At 44.9% G+C, this 18,501-nt stretch overlaps 1 protein-coding gene across 1 annotated transcript in view; it reads left to right on the top strand.

The window, feature by feature from the left end:
- DLG2 (discs large MAGUK scaffold protein 2) overlaps nucleotides 1-18,501 on the top strand; it is an 880,772-nt gene that overhangs the window by 581,254 nt on the left and 281,017 nt on the right. Inside the window, exon 9 of the mRNA XM_081859540.1 lies at nucleotides 14,927-14,980. Coding sequence (XP_081715666.1) covers nucleotides 14,927-14,980 — 54 coding nt within the window. The remainder of the gene's footprint in view (nucleotides 1-14,926; nucleotides 14,981-18,501) is intronic.

Genomic DNA, 18,501 nt, shown 5'->3' with positions numbered 1-18,501 from the left:
GGGTGTCTCCACCCCCATTATCCAGCCCGGATACTGAGGTCCAGCGCCAAGGGCCTTCTGGCGGTTCCTTCGCTGCGAGAAGCCAAGTTACAGGGAACCAGGCAGAGGGCCTTCTCGGTAGTGGTGCCTGCCCTGTGGAACGCCCTCCCAGCAGATGTGAAGGCAATAAGCAACTATTTTGCTTTTAAACGACAACTGAAGGTGGCCCTGTTTCTGGAAGTTTTTAATGTTTGACACTGTATTGTTTTTAATATTCAGTTGGAAGCCGCCCAGAGTAGCTGGGGAAAAATTATTATTATTATTATTATTATTATTATTATTATTATTATTATTATCCTCTCCTGCCACACCAGTGTGGCGTGCCGCACCCTTTGAGAACCATTGGCATAGATGGTGCCCTCAAACCACTGCAATTCTTGTGGTGTGAAAAGAGCACTGGCAGTTTGCCACCAGAGCAGTAATGGAGAACACATATCCCTCCAGACATATAGCTCTCATCAGTCTTAGCCAGCATGGGGAATGGTCAGGGATGATGGGAGTTATAGTTCAACAACATTTGGAGGGTCATAGGTTCCCTTTCCCTGTGGTGAAGCCTGATTATTGGAAACTGCAGTTCAACACAAACACATGCATACAGGTGCCTCCCACATACTGAGTCTCACTTTTCCTTCACTGTCCCCTAGGCATCTCTTTCCTCTGAAATGGCACCCACTGGGGGCCTGGTGTTAGAAGACCCGCCTTTCCTGCGTTTCTCACTGATGTTGTCCCACCCAAACAGATGGGCACAGAGAACAACTGGGCCCTGCCATCGCAGGAGAACAGCAAACAAATAATGAAAAGTGATGAACAAGCCCGACTTTGTCATGTCTTTAAAACTGGAAACCCATCACAATTCATCAAAGCCAATTGTGTAGAAGCCAGCCACCAATTCAGCATTACATTTGCTCGGCAATTGTGTTTCATATCCTTAACAAGACCAAAAAGAAAGGGGGGGGGGGAAGGAAAAAAAGAATTAAAAAAACTGAAAGCACTTTCAAACGAAATGAGACTGAGCACTACTCATTATGCAGAGAGGGAATTCTCTTTTTTTATGAAAGGTTTCACTTTGTTCACTCATGCAATAAGACATGCCGCAGACGAGCTGAAAAGATGAATAGCTCGTAAAAATACAATCAAAAGTGGCAGCTTATCTTCACTTCTTCACAGATTCATCAGCTCAGAATTTTATTTATTTATTATTTTTTTAAATTCACTGGTTTATCTCTGAGAGTAACTTGACAAGAGGGCTTTCAGAATCTCATTTAGAATTCCTGGCCTGAAACTCTTGTGTTTCTAACGCCACCGCAAAGGTTAATGGCAGTCGCTACAACATATTGTGCTTTAAAAAGTTATCTTTGCAGAGATTTAAGATTTCAACTTCCCAAAGCAGCATTACCTAGAGTTGAGGGGCAGCTACATCTCCCCCCCCCCCATTGTCATGTGTTGGGTTGGGTTAATCCATAGCTGAAGAGCTGCTTTAAAAGCTGAGGAGGTAATCTACTTCAAGATGTAGTCTGTGGGGTGGCAGACATTGTGAACTTGAGGGCACATGTCCTTCCTGGCAACATTCCAGGTGCCACCTGTCAGGGGTGGATGGGGCCAGAGGCAAAAGGAGGTGGAGCAATGCATGCAAATGTTACCTTACTACAATCTGGTTGTTTCTACACAGAGAGACACAGAGACCTTAAGGTACATAAGCTAGAAGCATTATCAGAATTCAGGGACACATTCCATACTGGCAAAAGGGACAAAGCAGGAGCGGTGAGGGGTGTGGCTGCAGAGGGCATGTGACCTGGAGGTTTGGTGGGCCATGTGTGTCCCTCAGGTCTGAGGTTCCCAATCCCTACTGCAAATATTAGCCAGGGATTATCAGGCATAGGTGACGTCATGCTACATTTTGGTAACTCTGATCAAGGGTGTGAGTTTGTGGTAGTGACTTGCTGTATCAAAAAGCCATACCCACACCATCTCACAGGCCACTACTAGTGGTAGCGCAGTAAATTCAGATGGGGTTGTGAACCAAACACACCTTGAAGCCATCACATGCCTATTTCAGTACATAGGCAAAGTTGGGTGCACTGACACAACAACCTCTCTCACTGCACTATTTCGGTTCCATATGTGGTGCTTAGGGAACATTTTGGGCATCATGTGGCAGGACAGAGTCTCAAACAAAGATGTGCTCTGTCAAGCCCACATTCCCAGTATATTTGCACTCCTGCCTCAGCGACGTCAATGCTGGTTTGGTCATGTCCACAGAATGGAAGGTGGCAGGATTCCCAAGGATGTGCTCTACAGTTTCAGGCACCAGGTGTTGGCGGACCAACTCTGTGCTACAATGTTGTTGTTGTTTAGTCGTTCAGTTGTGTCTGACTCTTCGTGACCCCATGGACCAGAGCACACCAGGCACTCCTGCAAATACAATAGCCATCTTCAAATATCTCAAGGGCTGTCACATGGAAGATGGAGTGAGTTTGCTTTCTCCAGCTCTGGAGGCTGGGACCCAAACCAAGTTACAAGAAAGGAGATTCCTACTTAACATCAGTAAGAACTTTCTAATAGAGCTGTTTGACAGTGGAACGGAAGGTCATGTGGTCTCTCCTTCCTTGGGGGTTTTTAAGCAGAGGTTGGATGGCCATCTGTCATGGATGCTTTAGTTGAGATTCCTGCATTGCAGGGGCTTGGACGAGAAGACCCTCAGGGTCCCTTCCAATTCTATGATTCTATGATTCTATAACAACCCTGTAAGATAGGCCGGTGCAATTATTCCCATGTTGCAGGTGCATCTAGGAAGGATCATGCCTATAACGTGTCCTTTGTTCCTGGAATGCTTTGCCCTTGGCCACCAGTTGCTTCAGATATCTTGTAAAGACTTGTCCTTTTCCCCAGGCTTCCCCCAACCCATAAGATTAGGACATCTCTTATGTGAATGAATTCTCTGAATGTGTTTTATATGCTTTTATATGCTCTCAGGTTTTTTATACTGCTTTATTGATTTTAGGATGCATTTTTGTTTTAATGGATATTGCCTTCATATTGAACCTAGTGCACATTGCCTTGAGATTTTTGAAATAGTAAGTAATTTAGAAATGCTTTTAAAGAAGTGGAGGGGACACACTGAGTGCATGGAAGAAGTGGAATTAAAGCCAGGTATTTCCCGACGTAAATCTCAACATCTTCAGTATTTTACATCAGCTTAACATCTTGTTTTGCCCTTTGGCTTCTTACAATTTTATTCTTGTTTTCCCCAGCCTTTTAGAATGGAAATCTATTAACACAGAATTTGGCTGATCTCAGGACTAGGAAACAAATGTGGCCCTCCATTCCCCTCTTTCTGGCCCTCGGGACTCTCCCTAAATCATGTCTCCTCCCTAGACTACACCCTTTCTGTCCAGATAATCCCACACTGGCTCTGCTCCAGTGTTTCGTGACCCGGCTAATCAGTACTATGCCAGTTTAAACAGTCATGGCTGCCCAACCACTCCCAAAGAATCCTGGGAACTTTATTCTGTTTAAGGTGCTGAGTGTTGTTGAGATACCCTATGCTGTACTCATTTCAGCACCTGCTTAGAACATATTTGTTTTGTTTTGTTTTGTTTAGACAAGCCTACCGGGACGCGGGTGGCGCTGTGGGTTAAACCACAGAACCTAGTACTTGCCGATCAGAAGGTCGGTGGTTCGAATCCCCGCGACGGGGTAAGCTCCCGTTGCTCGGTCCCTGCTCCTGCCAACCTAGCAGTTCAAAAGCACGTCAAAGTGCAAGTAGATAAATAAGTACCACTCCGGCGGGAAGGTAAACGGCATTTCCGTGTGCTGCTGTGGTTCACCAGAAGTGGCTTAGTCATGCTGGCCACATGACCCGGAAGCTGTACGCCGGCTCCCTCGGCCAATAAAGCGAGAATAGTGACTCAAGCATATCTAGATTAAGAAATGCACGTGTGGAAACTTCTGACTTTTTCATGGCTGGGTTAAAGGTTAAAGAGATAACTCTTGACCAACCCACCACTAACCTGCAGCCCCAGAATGTTGCCCGTAAGGGGGACACAGCCTTTGGTTCCGCAACCCTGTATTGATATTTCGTATTTCTTTGCTTCAGCCTACCAAAAGAAAAAAGAAAGAAAAACCCAGCACAGATGTATTCTCTCTTCAAACACAAGGAAGGGAATGTAAGAAACCTTCCTCCTCCTCCTCCTCCCACCATCTCCCTTCATTCAGATGTCTCCTAAAAAGAGGCTTTGTGTCTTTTAGCCCACGTGGAATTCACACAGAATATCTTATGGATAGGTGTGAAGTTGTGGATATGTCAGAACTGAACATGAGTAATTGATACCCTGCTGTAGGGCTGGGGCTAATTACTGGCTTCCTTGCAGGATTAACTTCTAGCAGCAATATATATATATTACCTATTTTCATACACACACACACACACACACACACACACGTAAATAGGTAATGATATACCCTGAGCAGAGGAGGTGGTTAGTTGGTCGGTGACTCTCGCGCCAATGGGAGTTCCTTTTCCCTAGTGCTAAATTGCAAGTGGGGGGTTTGATCTGGATCAGGCCTTGTGGGGGCAGAGGAGTAAGAAGAGTTTAACCCTTTGCTGCAATTGTGCAGCCCTTTGCAACCATTTGCATTTGTAATTTGCGTGGGGTGGATGGGTGTCCCATTGGAGTGACAGCCCCGCGTAGAGCGAGTTACAATAATCGAGCCTGGAGGTGACTGCCGCATGGATCACTGTGGCGAGATCAGGGCAAGAAAGGTGTTTAGCAGCTGTTTAGCACAGCAGAGGTGGGAAAATGCCACCTTTGCCGCAGTTGCAACCTGCACCTCCATAGAAAGGGAGGTGTCAAAGTTATACCCAAACTCCTGACAGAAGGCGTTGGCAAAGATGGGAGTGCTCTGAGGGATTCTCATCTGAGATGCAGAGTTTGTGCCACAGGAGCCAACCAGCAACGGGCTCTGATCATGTGACACAGCCAAGGCCATCAGACAGAAAGGGTGAAATTTGCCTTTTAAGAAACCATCCTGGCTGGCAAGAGAAGCAGAAGCAGAAGCAGAAGCAGAAGCAGAAGCAGAAGCAGAAGCAGAAGCAGAAGCAGAAGCAGAAGCAGAAGCAGAAGCAGAAGCAAAAGAAAGCTTCTTCAACTGCACTGCAATTTCTTTTTTTAAAAAAATAAAGATTATTTGCAGACTTATGAACTGTTTCACAGCCAGAATCTCCCAAAGAGATGTTCAGTAAACAAAATGTTCAGTAAACAAAACAAGATAAATCGATTACAGACTCGGTCAATCAAAAGCAATAAGACCATTTCTACAATTGTCCCATTAATAGTCTGTAAAATGACTGAGTCACACTTCAGGGAAAGCCTTCTTAAACAAAAAATGTCTTCAATCTCTGCCTGAATATCAACATTGTAAGCACTTTAATTTCAGCCGGCAACTAATTCCAGAAGGCTGAAACTACAACACTAAAAACTCTGTTGCTAGTTCAAACCATGTGCGTTTCCGAAGAGCACAGTTCTCAAACAGAGTGAGGTGGGGTTAGGTGGTCCTCTACGAAACCTAATCCTAAATTGTTTAGGACTTTAAGTGCAAAACCTTGACTAGTGCCCACTAACATATTAGCAGCCAGTGCAGGTCCCTTGGCAGCTATTATATAGTGTTGCCAGGATGCCCCACTCAGCAACCTTCTTGCTGCCTTTATCACCAGTTGCAGGTTCTGAACAAAGCCCAGTGGGAGCCCTGCATGGACCACACTGCAATAATCTAGTCTTATAGTTACCAGTGCTCGGACTACAGTGGCCAAGCTATGTCAATCCAGAAATGGCTGTAGATGGTGAAAAGGCAGAGCTGCTGAATGACAAGGGAATAAAGACCCGTCCAGCCCTCTGGTCAAGGAAGGTAGGAGTCTCCAGCTCCAAGAATAAAACCCAGCATCCTCTTGTAAGCAGGAGAGGGAGGCAGAGAGAAGCAGCTGGAGAAAGGGCAAAGAGGGACAATAAGGTGAGACTGAAAGAGAAAGGAACAGAGCATGTCACAAGAGAAGATGGAAATATGCAGATGACAAGCGGACACGGAGCAATGGTTCCAAACTACAAGAAAGAAGATTCCACCTAAACATTAGGAAGAACTTCCTGACAGTAAGAGCTGTTCGACAGTGGAATTTGCTGCCAAGGAGTGTGGTGGAGTCTCCTTCTTTGGAGGTCTTTAAGCAGAGGCTTGACAACCATATGTCAGGAGTGCTCTGATGGTGTTTCCTGCTTGGCAGGGGGTTGGACTTGATTGCCCTTGTGGTCTCTTCCAACTCTATGATTCTATGATTCTAAGTCCAGCCCAGTGACTCTCCTCAGCCCTGGGGAATCACACAGGAATATAGGAAGCTGCCTTATACTGAGTCAGACCATTGGTCCATCTAGCCAAGTATTGTCTATTCTGACTGGCAGCAGCCCTCCAGGGTGTCAGGCAAACCCTACCTGAAGATGTTGGGGATTGAACCAAGAACCTTCTTCATGGAAGGTGGATGATCTTCCATGGAGCTACAGTTCTTTTCCATCAAGGGAGAGGGAATTGAGGTGAAAGGTTTGCCTTCTCTCCCAGAGACTTTGTTTTGGTGAATTTTTCCCAGGCGGGATGTGTGTATGTTTGTGTGTGATGACAGAACTGCTTCCTTTTTTCTGCCTGCCTCTGTAGAGGCACTCTGAAGACCACAAAAATGTCTTCACTACTAGAGATGAGGGGGAGAGGTTCTGTTTTCTTTGCATTTAATGCAAACCCACCTAATTCACATTTCTTGAAACAATACATAATGCGAAACAACAGCAATCCGTCAAAATCCACAGCTTTCCAAAATCTGAGATTCAATTGTCTGTCCGAACAATGTGCATTATGCTAGAGTGTGCATTAAAATGCATATATTCGTGAAAACTGCGTACAAAAATGCATCGTGTGGGGAAATTGGTTGCAAGAATGTTTGTATATCAGGAAACATTGTGACTATTAGGAGAAATCTATACTACAACGCAGAGGCATGTTCATGAAGATTTGTTTGTTTGAAAATTGCCATTTGCTGCAGAAATGTGGAGTAAAGAATGGGAAACTGAAACTGACAGGTTTTGCACCGACAGGTAGGGTCTCATAGCTCTGTGCTGCAAATAAAATGATCCAGTTTGTTTTTCACCCAGTGCCCATCTTCCAAATCCCTGGTGTGCACCCCGTAACCACATCCCCATATGACCAGATCAGGACTTGCCATGGAATGGAGGTGGTGATACTGGTCACTGGTACAGATATCTCCTGCTGTTCACTCAGTGCCATGAGCTTTCTGCATAGGAGGGATGGTTTGTGCCAAAATATTTTTTCTTTGCTTCTAATCAGGAATGTCACAATATTTATAACCATTTTCAAACACTTGGCTTTCAAATGTTGAGAAGTAAATTGCTGCGATTCCTCGGTGGCAGTGGCTGTTGTTAGAAAATGCTCAGAGCATGTTAGGGATTGAGGCTTTAACATGATTTAAGTATTCTTCCGTTGCTGTGCATTCATCAGCTCGATTGTTCTAAATAACGCATCATTTTATTGCCATAACAAATCATGAAAGGTCTGAAGAGTAAAACAAAATGTTGAACAGAGTGCAAGAACATTACAAATTGATCACTTCAATAATGGATTTATGTCAGAAGCGATAACGTTTCTGATAATTTTAGACAGCTGGGCTGAAATATTTGCTACATCAGACTGAACGTCTTCTTAAAAAAGCACTTGCAAACAAATGAAAAATCAATTTTTAATTATTTGGGTTGGAAATAATTATTTCCTGAATACTGGAATTCTTTGTGTACACACTAACCCATTTGTAGCACACACACAAAATGTAGTTTTTCTCACTGTGGAATAGTCTGTGCTCATCTTCAATAGGTTCCTTTCAATCTAGATTGATTCTAGATCCTTCTGTCCACAAGGGGAAATGTGGTGACTTGATATGGATTGGGAAACCCACTGCTTGATTAGAATATCGGTGCCTTTTTCACCCTGGGGAGAGTTCTCTTGGCATACACCCACCCACAATGTCATTGGGCAGGTGTGAATTGCCTCAACTGCTTGAGCCTGTTTTCAAATGGACACATTGTGGGACAATGTAGGATCAATCTCCAATCAGCTTTCATTTTTGGGAATGAAGCCAGTTTCTCAAGAAGCACATTTTAGGGTCAAAAATATGCAGTAGACCTAGATTGTGTGTAGGCCTCTTGTGGGGGGCGAGGAGGAAGCAAGTACTTGTTTTCCATTGCTTGCAGAATACAATGTTGTGTGTGATTTCTAGAACAAAATGCCACGATGCGTGAAACCACCAAGCTTCCTTGGTGGTTTGGTCCTCAGCACGGGTAACTATGGGGCAGTTTGTACTTTGCCCAGTTGTGCAGGGTCTGTATGTTGCGTGCTGCAGGAGTGATGCTCATTCATGTGCATGCAAACTCTTCTCTCACATGTTTGCAGTTTTGCATGTTGCACATGAGGTGCGTGGGCTACACGCATGACTCTACCTTGTGCAGGGGATGCGATGTGCAGAACACATACGTTCTGTCAGTGTGAGAAAGCTCAGGTCTGCCGAGCTGTTTATGTACAGTGGTACCTCGGGTTAAGTACTTAATTCATTCCGGAGGTCCGTTCTTAACCTGAAACTGTTCTTAACCTGAAGCACCACTTCAGCTAAGGGGGCTTCCCGCTGGCGCTGTGCCGCCGGAGCACAATTTCTGTTCTCATCCTGAAGCAAAGTTCTTAACCTGAGGTACTATTTCTGGGTTAGCGGAGTCTGTAACCTGAAGCGTATGTAACCCGAGATACCAATGTATTGCATTTTTATCCCACGTTTTTCTCCAGGGAACTCAAGGTAGCATCCATAGTTCTCTCCCTTCTCATTTAATCCTCACAGCAACCCTGTGTTAGAGGTTAGGTTGAGAGGCAGGGACTGGCCCAAGGTCACCCAAGTAAGCTTCCTGGCCAAGTGGGGATTTGAACCCTGGTCTCTCAAGTTCCTGGCCTGACACTCTAACCCAGCCTTCCTGAACCTCGGCCCTCCAGATGTTTTTGGCCTACAACTCCCATGATCCCCAGCTAGCAGGACCAGTGGTCAGGGATGCTGGAAATTGTAGTCTCAAAACATCTGGAGGGCCGAGGTTGAGAAAGCCTCCTCTAACCACTATACCATACTAAGTCAAATTTCAGTAGCAGAGCCATAGTTGGTTCAAGCCGTTTCTACTACATACAGCAGAAGCAAGGAACCTATGCTGTGGCCCTCTAGATGTTGTTGTTGTTGTTTAGTCGTTTAGTCATGTCCGACTCTTCGTGACCCCATGGACCAGAGCACGCCAGGCACTCCTGTCTTCCACTGTCTCCCGCAGTTTGGTCAAACACATGCTGGTAGCTTCGAGAACACTGTCCAACCATCTTGTCCTCTGTCGTCCCCTTCTCCATCTTTCCCAACATCAGGGTCTTTTCCGGGGAGTCTTCTCTTCTCATGAGGTGGCCAAAGTATCGGAGCTTCAGCTTCAGGATCTGTCCTTCCAGTGAGCACTCAGGGCTGATTTCCTTCAGAATGGATCGGTTTGATCTTCTTGCAGTCCATGGGACTCTCAAGAGTCTCCTCCAGCACCATAATTCAAAAGCATCAATTCTTCAGCGATCAGCCTTCTTTATGGTCCAGCTCTCACTTCCATACATCACTACTGGGAAAACCATAGCTTTAACTATACGGACCTTTTACTATAACTCTAGATGTTGTTAGACCGCAACTCCCATCATCCCTGACTAATGGCTCTGCTGGCTGGGACTGATGGGACTTGGAGCTGAACAACAGGTGAAGGGACATAGGGACCTCTCGCAGACAGTATTCTAAACATGAGCATGTTATACAAGCCATTATGATACTCACCGATTTAATGTTAATTTCTTTTCTCCTAATATCCCAGCTATATTGAATGTTGGCTCAGTTTCTGTGCAGACTCACTTAATGCAAAGTGTCTCCATCCAGCAGGGATGAGCACTAAAAACTCAGTAAAATAGATTATGTTTTGCAAATTGAAATTCTAGGTACATGACACATTTGTTCACAATCTGCAGTGGCTCTCGTTTGACATTTATGCCGTCCTTTGGTGGATCAGATTCAAGCTTGCTTCTCTATCATGTATATGAATCACTGCTAATTTCAAGCTGCCACCAAGAAATGTCAGGAAAGGGACAAATCTGCTTGATAATTACAGTCTTTTTGTGTGTGTGGAACTGTTCCCTCATTCCATTATTGCTGGGTAATATGCAATTCATTTATTTGTTCTTTAAAAATGCAAGGGGGCAGAGATAATGTAAACATGCAGAACGAAAATTAAAAAGCAGGGAAGCCACAAGTTGACTGTTCCAAAGGGACTGGAACAAAAATATTGCCCTTGAAAGCTTTGCCTGAGCTACGTTGTGATAATCTTTGATTCAAACAGAGTTTGTGACATTCTTTCAGTAATTGGGCTTAGCTGCTGTAAGTTAGTGCCAAATTAGACATAATGGGGGCAAACACATTTGTTTTTCACCTGCCTTTTCCATCCATGAAACGTAAGTGTTTTCCTTTTTTTTATCCAAAGGGACTCATGTGTGAGGAGAGCTGAACCCCACCCAGTACAGCTTAGTTCACGAAGACTAGTATGGAACTGCCCCATCAACTCCAGTCTACCCTCAGCTAGTGCCTTTGCCTGCCTGTACTTCCTCTCCTTTAGTGTCAGTGTTGCCCATGTAGAACTCAGCAGGCAGAATCATAGAATCATAGAATCATAGAGTTGGAAGAGACCACAAGGGCCATTGAGTCCAACCCCCTGCCAAGCAGGAAACACCATCAGAGCACTCCTGACATATGGTAGTCAAGCCTCTGCTTAAAGACCTCCAAAGAAGGAGACTCCACCACACTCCTTGGAAGCAAATTCCACTGTCGAACAGCTCTTACTGTCAGGAAGTTCTTCCTAATGTTTAGGTGGAATCTTCTTTCTTGTAGTTTGGAACCATTGCTCCATGTCCGCTTCTCTGGAGCAGCAGAAAACAACCTTTCTCCCTCCTCTATGTGACATCCTTTTATATATTTGAACATGGCTATCATATCACCCCTTAACCGCCTCTTCTCCAGGCTAAACATGCCCAGCTCCCTTAGCCGTTCCTCATAAGGCATCGTTTCCAGGCCTTTGACCATTTTGGTTGCCCTCCTCTGGACAGAAGGATGAAGACAAAACTAGAATTACTTGGACCTTCCTGCCATTGGCCTCTGGTTCCACCTAGTGCTGGGCTCCATACCTTCTATCCTATCGGTCCCAATTGGCACCGGCCACCAATGCCCTCACCTGCATTGTGAGGAAAAGTGTCTTGGAGCTAACGTGGGAGAGAGAGAGACCATCTTTCAGTGCAGAAGCTCCCATGTTCATTTTTTTAAAAAATCATTTTTATTCATTTTCCAATACCTCGGGTTGAAGTAGCTTTGGGATGAATATTTTTGGGTTGCGATCCGTGGTGACCCAGAAGTAATGGAGCACGTTGTTTCTGGGTTTCGCCACTCGCGCATGCACAGACACTCAAAATGACACTATGCGCATGCGTGTAATTGGTGAATCACGACCTGCGCATGCGCAGACATGCGGACACGGGTTGCTTTCGCTTCAGGATGCAAACGAGGCTCCGGAATGGATCCCATTTGCATCCAGAGGTACCACTGTAAAAAATCAGAATCCAATTAAAATGAAAAACTAAAATAAAAAAGACCAAATTATAATCCAAATTATAATTGTTGATTTTTCGAGGAGCCCCATAGTCTGGACCTCTGAAGCATATCTCCACATCTCAGTCCTGCCCCTCCTCGTTATTTCCATATCTCAATTTTAACGCTTTGAAATTCTCTGTCCCTGGTTGTACGATTCTCAATCATGTCAGACCTCATATATCCTTTTGTCCGTTGAATACAGCTTTATTTGTGTATATATATTTTTCCAACTGTCTTTTTATCAGCGCACCTTCCCCTGACTCCAGTCCAGTCTTGGCTGTTATCCAAGTCTGTTATCTGCAGTTTAATGTTGCAGCAACTCCCAAGTTGTTCAGCCCTACCAAAAAGCTTCAGGTCTCAGGCGGTGGAAGGATTTTGGCCTGTGACTCTGCAGATTTTTATTTAAAGAATATGTATCTTGCTCTTTGGCCAAGGGAGGCTCCCAGAAAAGTTGACAAAGCACTTTTAAAAAAGATAGCCCCTGCCTTCAGGCTTCCAATCTAAGAAAAAATGTAGCATAAGAAGAAAATGGATTGGAGAGGAGAAAGAAATAAGAAAACCCAGGTAGTAGGTCTCAGTTACAAGTCATTCTAATGACAAGATGGGGTGGGAAGGTTCAAGCGGGGGGAAAGGTGCCCAAAGGTGCTGGCTGCTTAACTGTGCCAATTAAGTGACCTTGCCACTCTTCTCTTCCCTCCTCTACTGCAGCCTGATGTGAAGGCTGCTATTGGGCAACAGCTGATGGGGACCAAAAATGCTCTGTCCAGTGGTCAGAGGCTGTATGCTTCTGAAAATCAGTTGCTGGGAGCCACTGTGACGTTAACATATGAGAGTGCTGGAGGTGAAATAGTTAAACAAGTTATCCAATCAGAACCTGGGGGTGGAATCAGAGGAACTATAAAACCAGCTGTGGGAGGGGTGAAGGGAGGAGTTCGTTGGGTGGTTGGTTGGAGTGGGAGTGAATTGGGATAGAGTCTGTGGGTAGGTTGAGTTAGTGTCGCGAAATAAGCTGAGTCAGGAACAGTTAGGAGCTAGGAAGACATGTAAATATCTGAGAGGTGGTTTAGTGAGGGAGAGCAGCTAGCGGAAGTTATAGGTCTGGATAGGCACCTTATGATTGTAATTGACCGATACCGTTTTTGAAACCACACGCTTGTTAAACTGCAATAAATAAATAGAAATTTATGTTTCAATTTAAACCTCACTGGACTCAGTATTGTACCAGGTAGGGCCTGGGTGGTGGCAGAGAGAAATAAAGTGGTGGCACAGGGATCAGTAGATGGTGAAACGTCCGGGGACCCTGTGTGATCGCCACAGCCACTGGAGGGCAGAGTGCTCTTCTGCTCTGGTCTTGCTTGTAGGCTTCCCACAAGCAGCTGGTTGGCCACTGTGATGACAAGATCTTGGACTAGGTAGGCCACTGGCCTGGTCCAGCAAAGCTCCTCTCATGTTCTTACAATACTGGGCTAGATGGAAAAGCAGACTGGTTCTGGCATAAGGAAACCTCTCTGTTGTTCCTAAATACCTTACAGGCATTTTGAACTGTTATTCATGGCGGCCAAAGGGGACTATCTGCTTCTCGCGGCCACCACTCCAGTATATTAACAAAAAGAACATACACATGCTGTTTGTTTTTATGTCATCTATGATGGGTCCAGAACTGCCTGCCTGTGGTCATTCATGCCTCTGTTGTAGAAGCTGATATATCTGATGCTTGTCTGGAGGGCTAAGATACGTTTTGTACATAGGGAACTGGCATCATAGGACAAAACATGCGCACTTTGCACCTATTATGAATGGTACATTGCATGCAGCTATAAATCAGTGGGGGGTTTTCTCCCCTTTTTCTTTTTAGAATGCATGTGCGAAGGGTTCACACACACACACAGAGAATTATTGTGCAGACCTATATATATATGAAAAGTTGTTGTTTATATTTGCATCTGCCATTCAGAGCTGACATGGATGAATAGCGGCGGTCAGGTTGTTTGCTTGCATTTGCAATATTCACTATAGTTTTTATCCCCCACCCCCACCAGCCCTCCCCCACCTTTCCCAGAAAGCAAGCCAAAAGCTATTTGTCTCCCACTTTTTAAAAGACTGCCTGCACTAGTTTTGTCCCAGCGGTAGGGCTCCATCTATCTTATCAGGATTCCAATCTGTCACCGCAACTGTCAGCTGTCCTATCTGCAGGGTAGTAAAACATCCCAGCTGGAAGCATTTGCTTCATATTAAATTGGAGAGAGGGAAAAGATCTGCCTGGAGGAAAGGGGGTCTTTAGTCAGGTTATGGGGGTGGTGTGCAAGATGTTGGGTTAAAATGAAATGAAAACAAATGCTTATAGCACGGGTGAGGACCAGGGGCAGAAGGAAATGAGGGCGAAAAGGAAGGCAGCAGAGCAGAAGATGTAAATAAATAGAATGAAAAAGGAAGGCTGCAGATAAGCGAGCGTTGGAAACTGGACCTAGCAGATTTCGTAAGGTTGATCTAAATGAGACAGCATGCAATTTGGGTGATGTGTAGCTTCATTGGGTTGTCTCCAACTAATGCATTCTGTCAGCGCAAGGATTTCTGTTTGTGCAGTTGAACTGCCCCCTTTCTTCCCATGTGTACCCCACACCCAACCCCCCAAATCTGCTCTAGAGTTTTGAGGAAAATCCAGAACAGATTTCAGGGTTGGGCAAAGGGAAGAGGGAGAGGGAAAGTTATGTTGAGCAAGTGGAGGTGCTTGCGCTTATGGAGCACATTACTTGGGCCACATTGGACATTATCATCACCACCATCAAACTTGTCGATTGCTTTTTTGTTACAGCAATAACCCAAAGCGATTTACAGCGATAAATAATGCATATGTTAAAACCAGCATAAAAACAAAACAGTGAAAACCTTTGCCTGTTGTTTAATAATATTTCAGGAACTAAAATGTCGGGGCATTTTGAACTCTGTGCATGTATGAAATGAAAAAAATTATTGATTTGTTATGCCTTGCTTTTTTCCCCCCTTGCTGGCTGTGATCCAGGCCACATTTTAAACCCTTTTGAAACACATTTTGCCTTGAATTATTAAGTATAATAAATTTAATTTCTTCTCCTTCTCCTCACACAGGCCAGCCCTGCCCCAATCATCGTCAACACAGATACTTTAGACACTATTCCCTACGTAAGTTGAAAAGATTTAATTGCATTTTCTCATCTCATTGATATTATTATAATTTTTATATTATTATTAGGATAAGATTCTCTAAATTTGTTAAGTTGCATGGGTACTTTGGCTCATACTAGCTAATTTGTTTTGTTCTCTATGAAATAAGGATGAAGACCCTTTATTTTAAAGAAAGAGAAATGTTTTATGTTCAAATTGTTTCCCTTCTGCAAATTTAAAGTCTGTTACTAATTGGAGTGGGGGTCAGAGTTGCTTAATTTGGTTTTCAATTTTGGAATGCAGACTGGCTTGCTGTTTCTTATCCAGTGTGCTGACTGATGTGCTGGGACTTCCTTATTCTACCGCCTTCAACAGTCATAGAGAATCCTGGGAACTGTGGCTCTGTGAGGTCAGCACACATACACAAACACCTTGCAATCCGAAGGATTCTCCACGACTGTTGAAATGGTATGATACTGCTTTAACTGTATTGTGTGGGTGTGGCCTTAGTTCACAACATAAAGTGCTGATGGGTTTGCTTTTGTGTAAATGGCTGTCTGGGGCCGCAGGGGAAGAGAATGCCATAATACAAAGGTGGGCCGACTTCAGGCTTGCAGGTTTCTTTTAACAAAACCCTCCCAGTCCTGTCACACAAAAATCCGCTCCTGGTTTTCACTTCAAGCTTTCTTCATCTTAGCAACCTAATTTAGAAAAGAGGAAACCCAACCCTGTTTTAATGGTCAAGCAGGTGGGACACAGAATCCTTGCTGATCTACTGCAAATCATTCAGTGATCTACCAGTAGACCCCAGCCTACCTTTTGTCCTCCTCCACCATAAAAAACCAGCGAAATTGCAGCTTTTTATCCTTCCCTCTAGCAACTATTTCAACTTTTCTCCCCTCTTCCTTCAACTCCAAAACTTTAAATTTTGCATTGTGAAAAATCTGTGTGTTTATACCATATGTCACAGGACTGTGATAAACCTGTGTGTCTATAACATTTGTCACAATGATTGCTGCTGAACGACTCAGAAGTGAACATGATACTGGCACAATGCCCCCACCTATGTTAGTTATGACGCGGGTGGCACTGTGGGTTAAACCACAGAGCCTAGGACTTGCCGATCAGAAGGTCAGTGGTTCGAATCCCCGAGACGGGGTGAGCTCCCATTGCTCGGTCCCTGTTCCTGCCAACCTAGCAGTTTGACAGCACGTCAAAGTACAACTAGATAAATAGGTACCGCTCCGGCAGGAAGGTAAACGGTGTTTCCGTGTGCTGCTCTGGTTCGCCAGAAGCGGCTTGGTCATGCTGGCCACATGACCTGGAAGCTGCACGCCAGCTCCCTCGGCCAATAAAGCGAGATGAGCGTCCCAATCCCAGAGTCGGTCACGACTGGACCTAATGGTCAGGGGTCCCTTTACCTTTACCTTATGCTAGTTACGACAGAGAGAGATGGCAGATGAGGGCATTTCAGAATGTGGACAAAACTGTAATGACTAAAAGGTTAATTGTGGGGGAAAGAAGGAGGTGGGGTACCTTTTTCCCATCACCCACATCTCAGTGGTGTGCGGGGCCTGAGGCATAAATGTGTGGCAAAACAGACACGACACTTACCATTGTAGAGAAGGCTACATTCCAGCCAGGCAACAGTGTGTGATTTCTACTCACACCCTACATACAGGTCTGCATGCATGTCTCTCCATCCACCCCGCAGGCAGGCAAGGAATGTTATCATATTTCAGGGGCACATACCAGCCAGGCAAAAGCATTTGAGGAGAGTATGAGGCATGGCTGGCGAAGGGACATGACCTAGGCTGCAGATTCCCCAACCCCCAATTTAGGAGTTTGAGTTTCCTGGATAATGACAAAATAGAAGTGCCAAATACCAAATGCACGAGAGCATCTGTTGAAACACTGTGTGTTTTGCTTGGTGTTATATCTTACCCTGGACGTGGGTGGCGCTGTGGTCTAAACCACTGAGCCTTGGGCTTGCCGATCAAAAGGTCAGCAGTTTGAATCCCCATGGCAGGGTGAGCTCCCATTGCTCGGTTCCAGCTCCTGCCATCCTATTAGTTCGAAAGCACACCAAAAATTGCAAGTAGATTAATAGGCACCACTCCGGTGGGAAGGTAAACAGCGTTTCCATGCGCTGCTCTGGTGTCAGTATTCCATTGCGCCAGAAGCAGCTTAGTCATGCTGGCCACATGACCTGGAAAAACTGTCTGTGGAGCGGACAAATGCCAGCTCCCTCGGCCTATAAAGCAAATGAGCATATGCGACTGAACTTAACTGTCAGGGGTCCCTTTACCTTTACCTGTATCTTACCCTAAAACAGCGGCTCCCTGGGTTGGGATTGCCCGGGTCACGCGCTAAGAGGCAGCGGGCATTGGAGATGTAAACAACTATCAGGCCTTGAGAAGTTGGTATCACTGGATCATGTTCCTAAGTTTTGTTGAATTAATTAAACTAAATAGTTATAGTTGGATTTGACTAAAGGTGCAATTAACAGAGACTGCTTTGAATCTTATTGTGTTTTTCTCTTCCTTGGTGGGTCGTGCAAACCCACTATTCTGAATATTGCTTTTTATAGGGTTAGGTAGAGGCAATGGGGATAACTTTGTGGAACCAAGGGACTGGTGGCCAGAAAAGTTTGAGAACCACTGTCCTAGAACAAATAATAAATTTAAATTAAAAATGCGCACACCACAGTGAGTGGCAAGTTGTGCTCAATGGACCTGATGGGGATGTGAGGAGCCAATGGGGATATCAGTGGCAGACTTGATGTCTCAGATTTCAGTGCACTGCACCTGGTGCAACTGAACTGACCAGGCTCCCCTAAATCCGCCTTTGGGGATGTGGCAAATGAGGTCACGGGCCATGGCCAAATTGTTCTGGTTGTCTCCCCATCCTCTTCCCTTGCAAAGCTGCTAGCCTAGAAGTCTGTCTTCAATGAGCCTCTTGCAAGTGCAAATGGAATGTTTCAAATCTGTTTTAAAGGGACACCCTTGGCTGCCTTGTTGTGTCCATAAGGTAAACAGAAGCATTTACACAACCGCCCCTTAGTTTCCCATCTCCCAGAAGTTTTCACACTCCATGTGGAAGCGGGGAGGGAGCAGGGAGCAAAAAAAAATATGGTGGTGAGATCAGGTCTCAGCGCAGCCCTATTCTACACACGACAAGGCCAATATAAATAAATTGCAAGAAAGTAGAGAAATCCAAGGCCTTGGAGGGCATGGATGCAGAAGGGGAATTAACTACAGCACATCTCTGGAAAAAATGGCACGTATCAATCACTGCCCTGTGATGGATAAAAATGAGATGTCTGCTTTGACTAGTGCATTAGCTGCAAATGCCTTAAGGAGAAAGAGATGAAATGTTGGTCACAAACAAGCAGTGCACTCCGATCCGCTTGAGCTCTGAGCTGAAGCCAAGGAGGGGTCGGAGAAAAGCCGAGTAGATGATAAAAGCCCAGCAGTGAAAGCTTTCCCCTGCTATGTTGAGTGGAGACTAAATCAGGTTTGTAAACATCTTGATAAATT

Source organism: Podarcis erhardii (assembly GCF_964252035.2).
Source record: "Podarcis erhardii genome assembly, chromosome: 4".
Taxonomy (NCBI): domain Eukaryota; kingdom Metazoa; phylum Chordata; class Lepidosauria; order Squamata; family Lacertidae; genus Podarcis; species Podarcis erhardii.
The sequence above is the reverse complement of the archived record's forward strand: the minus strand, read 5'-3'. Positions and strand labels throughout refer to the sequence as shown.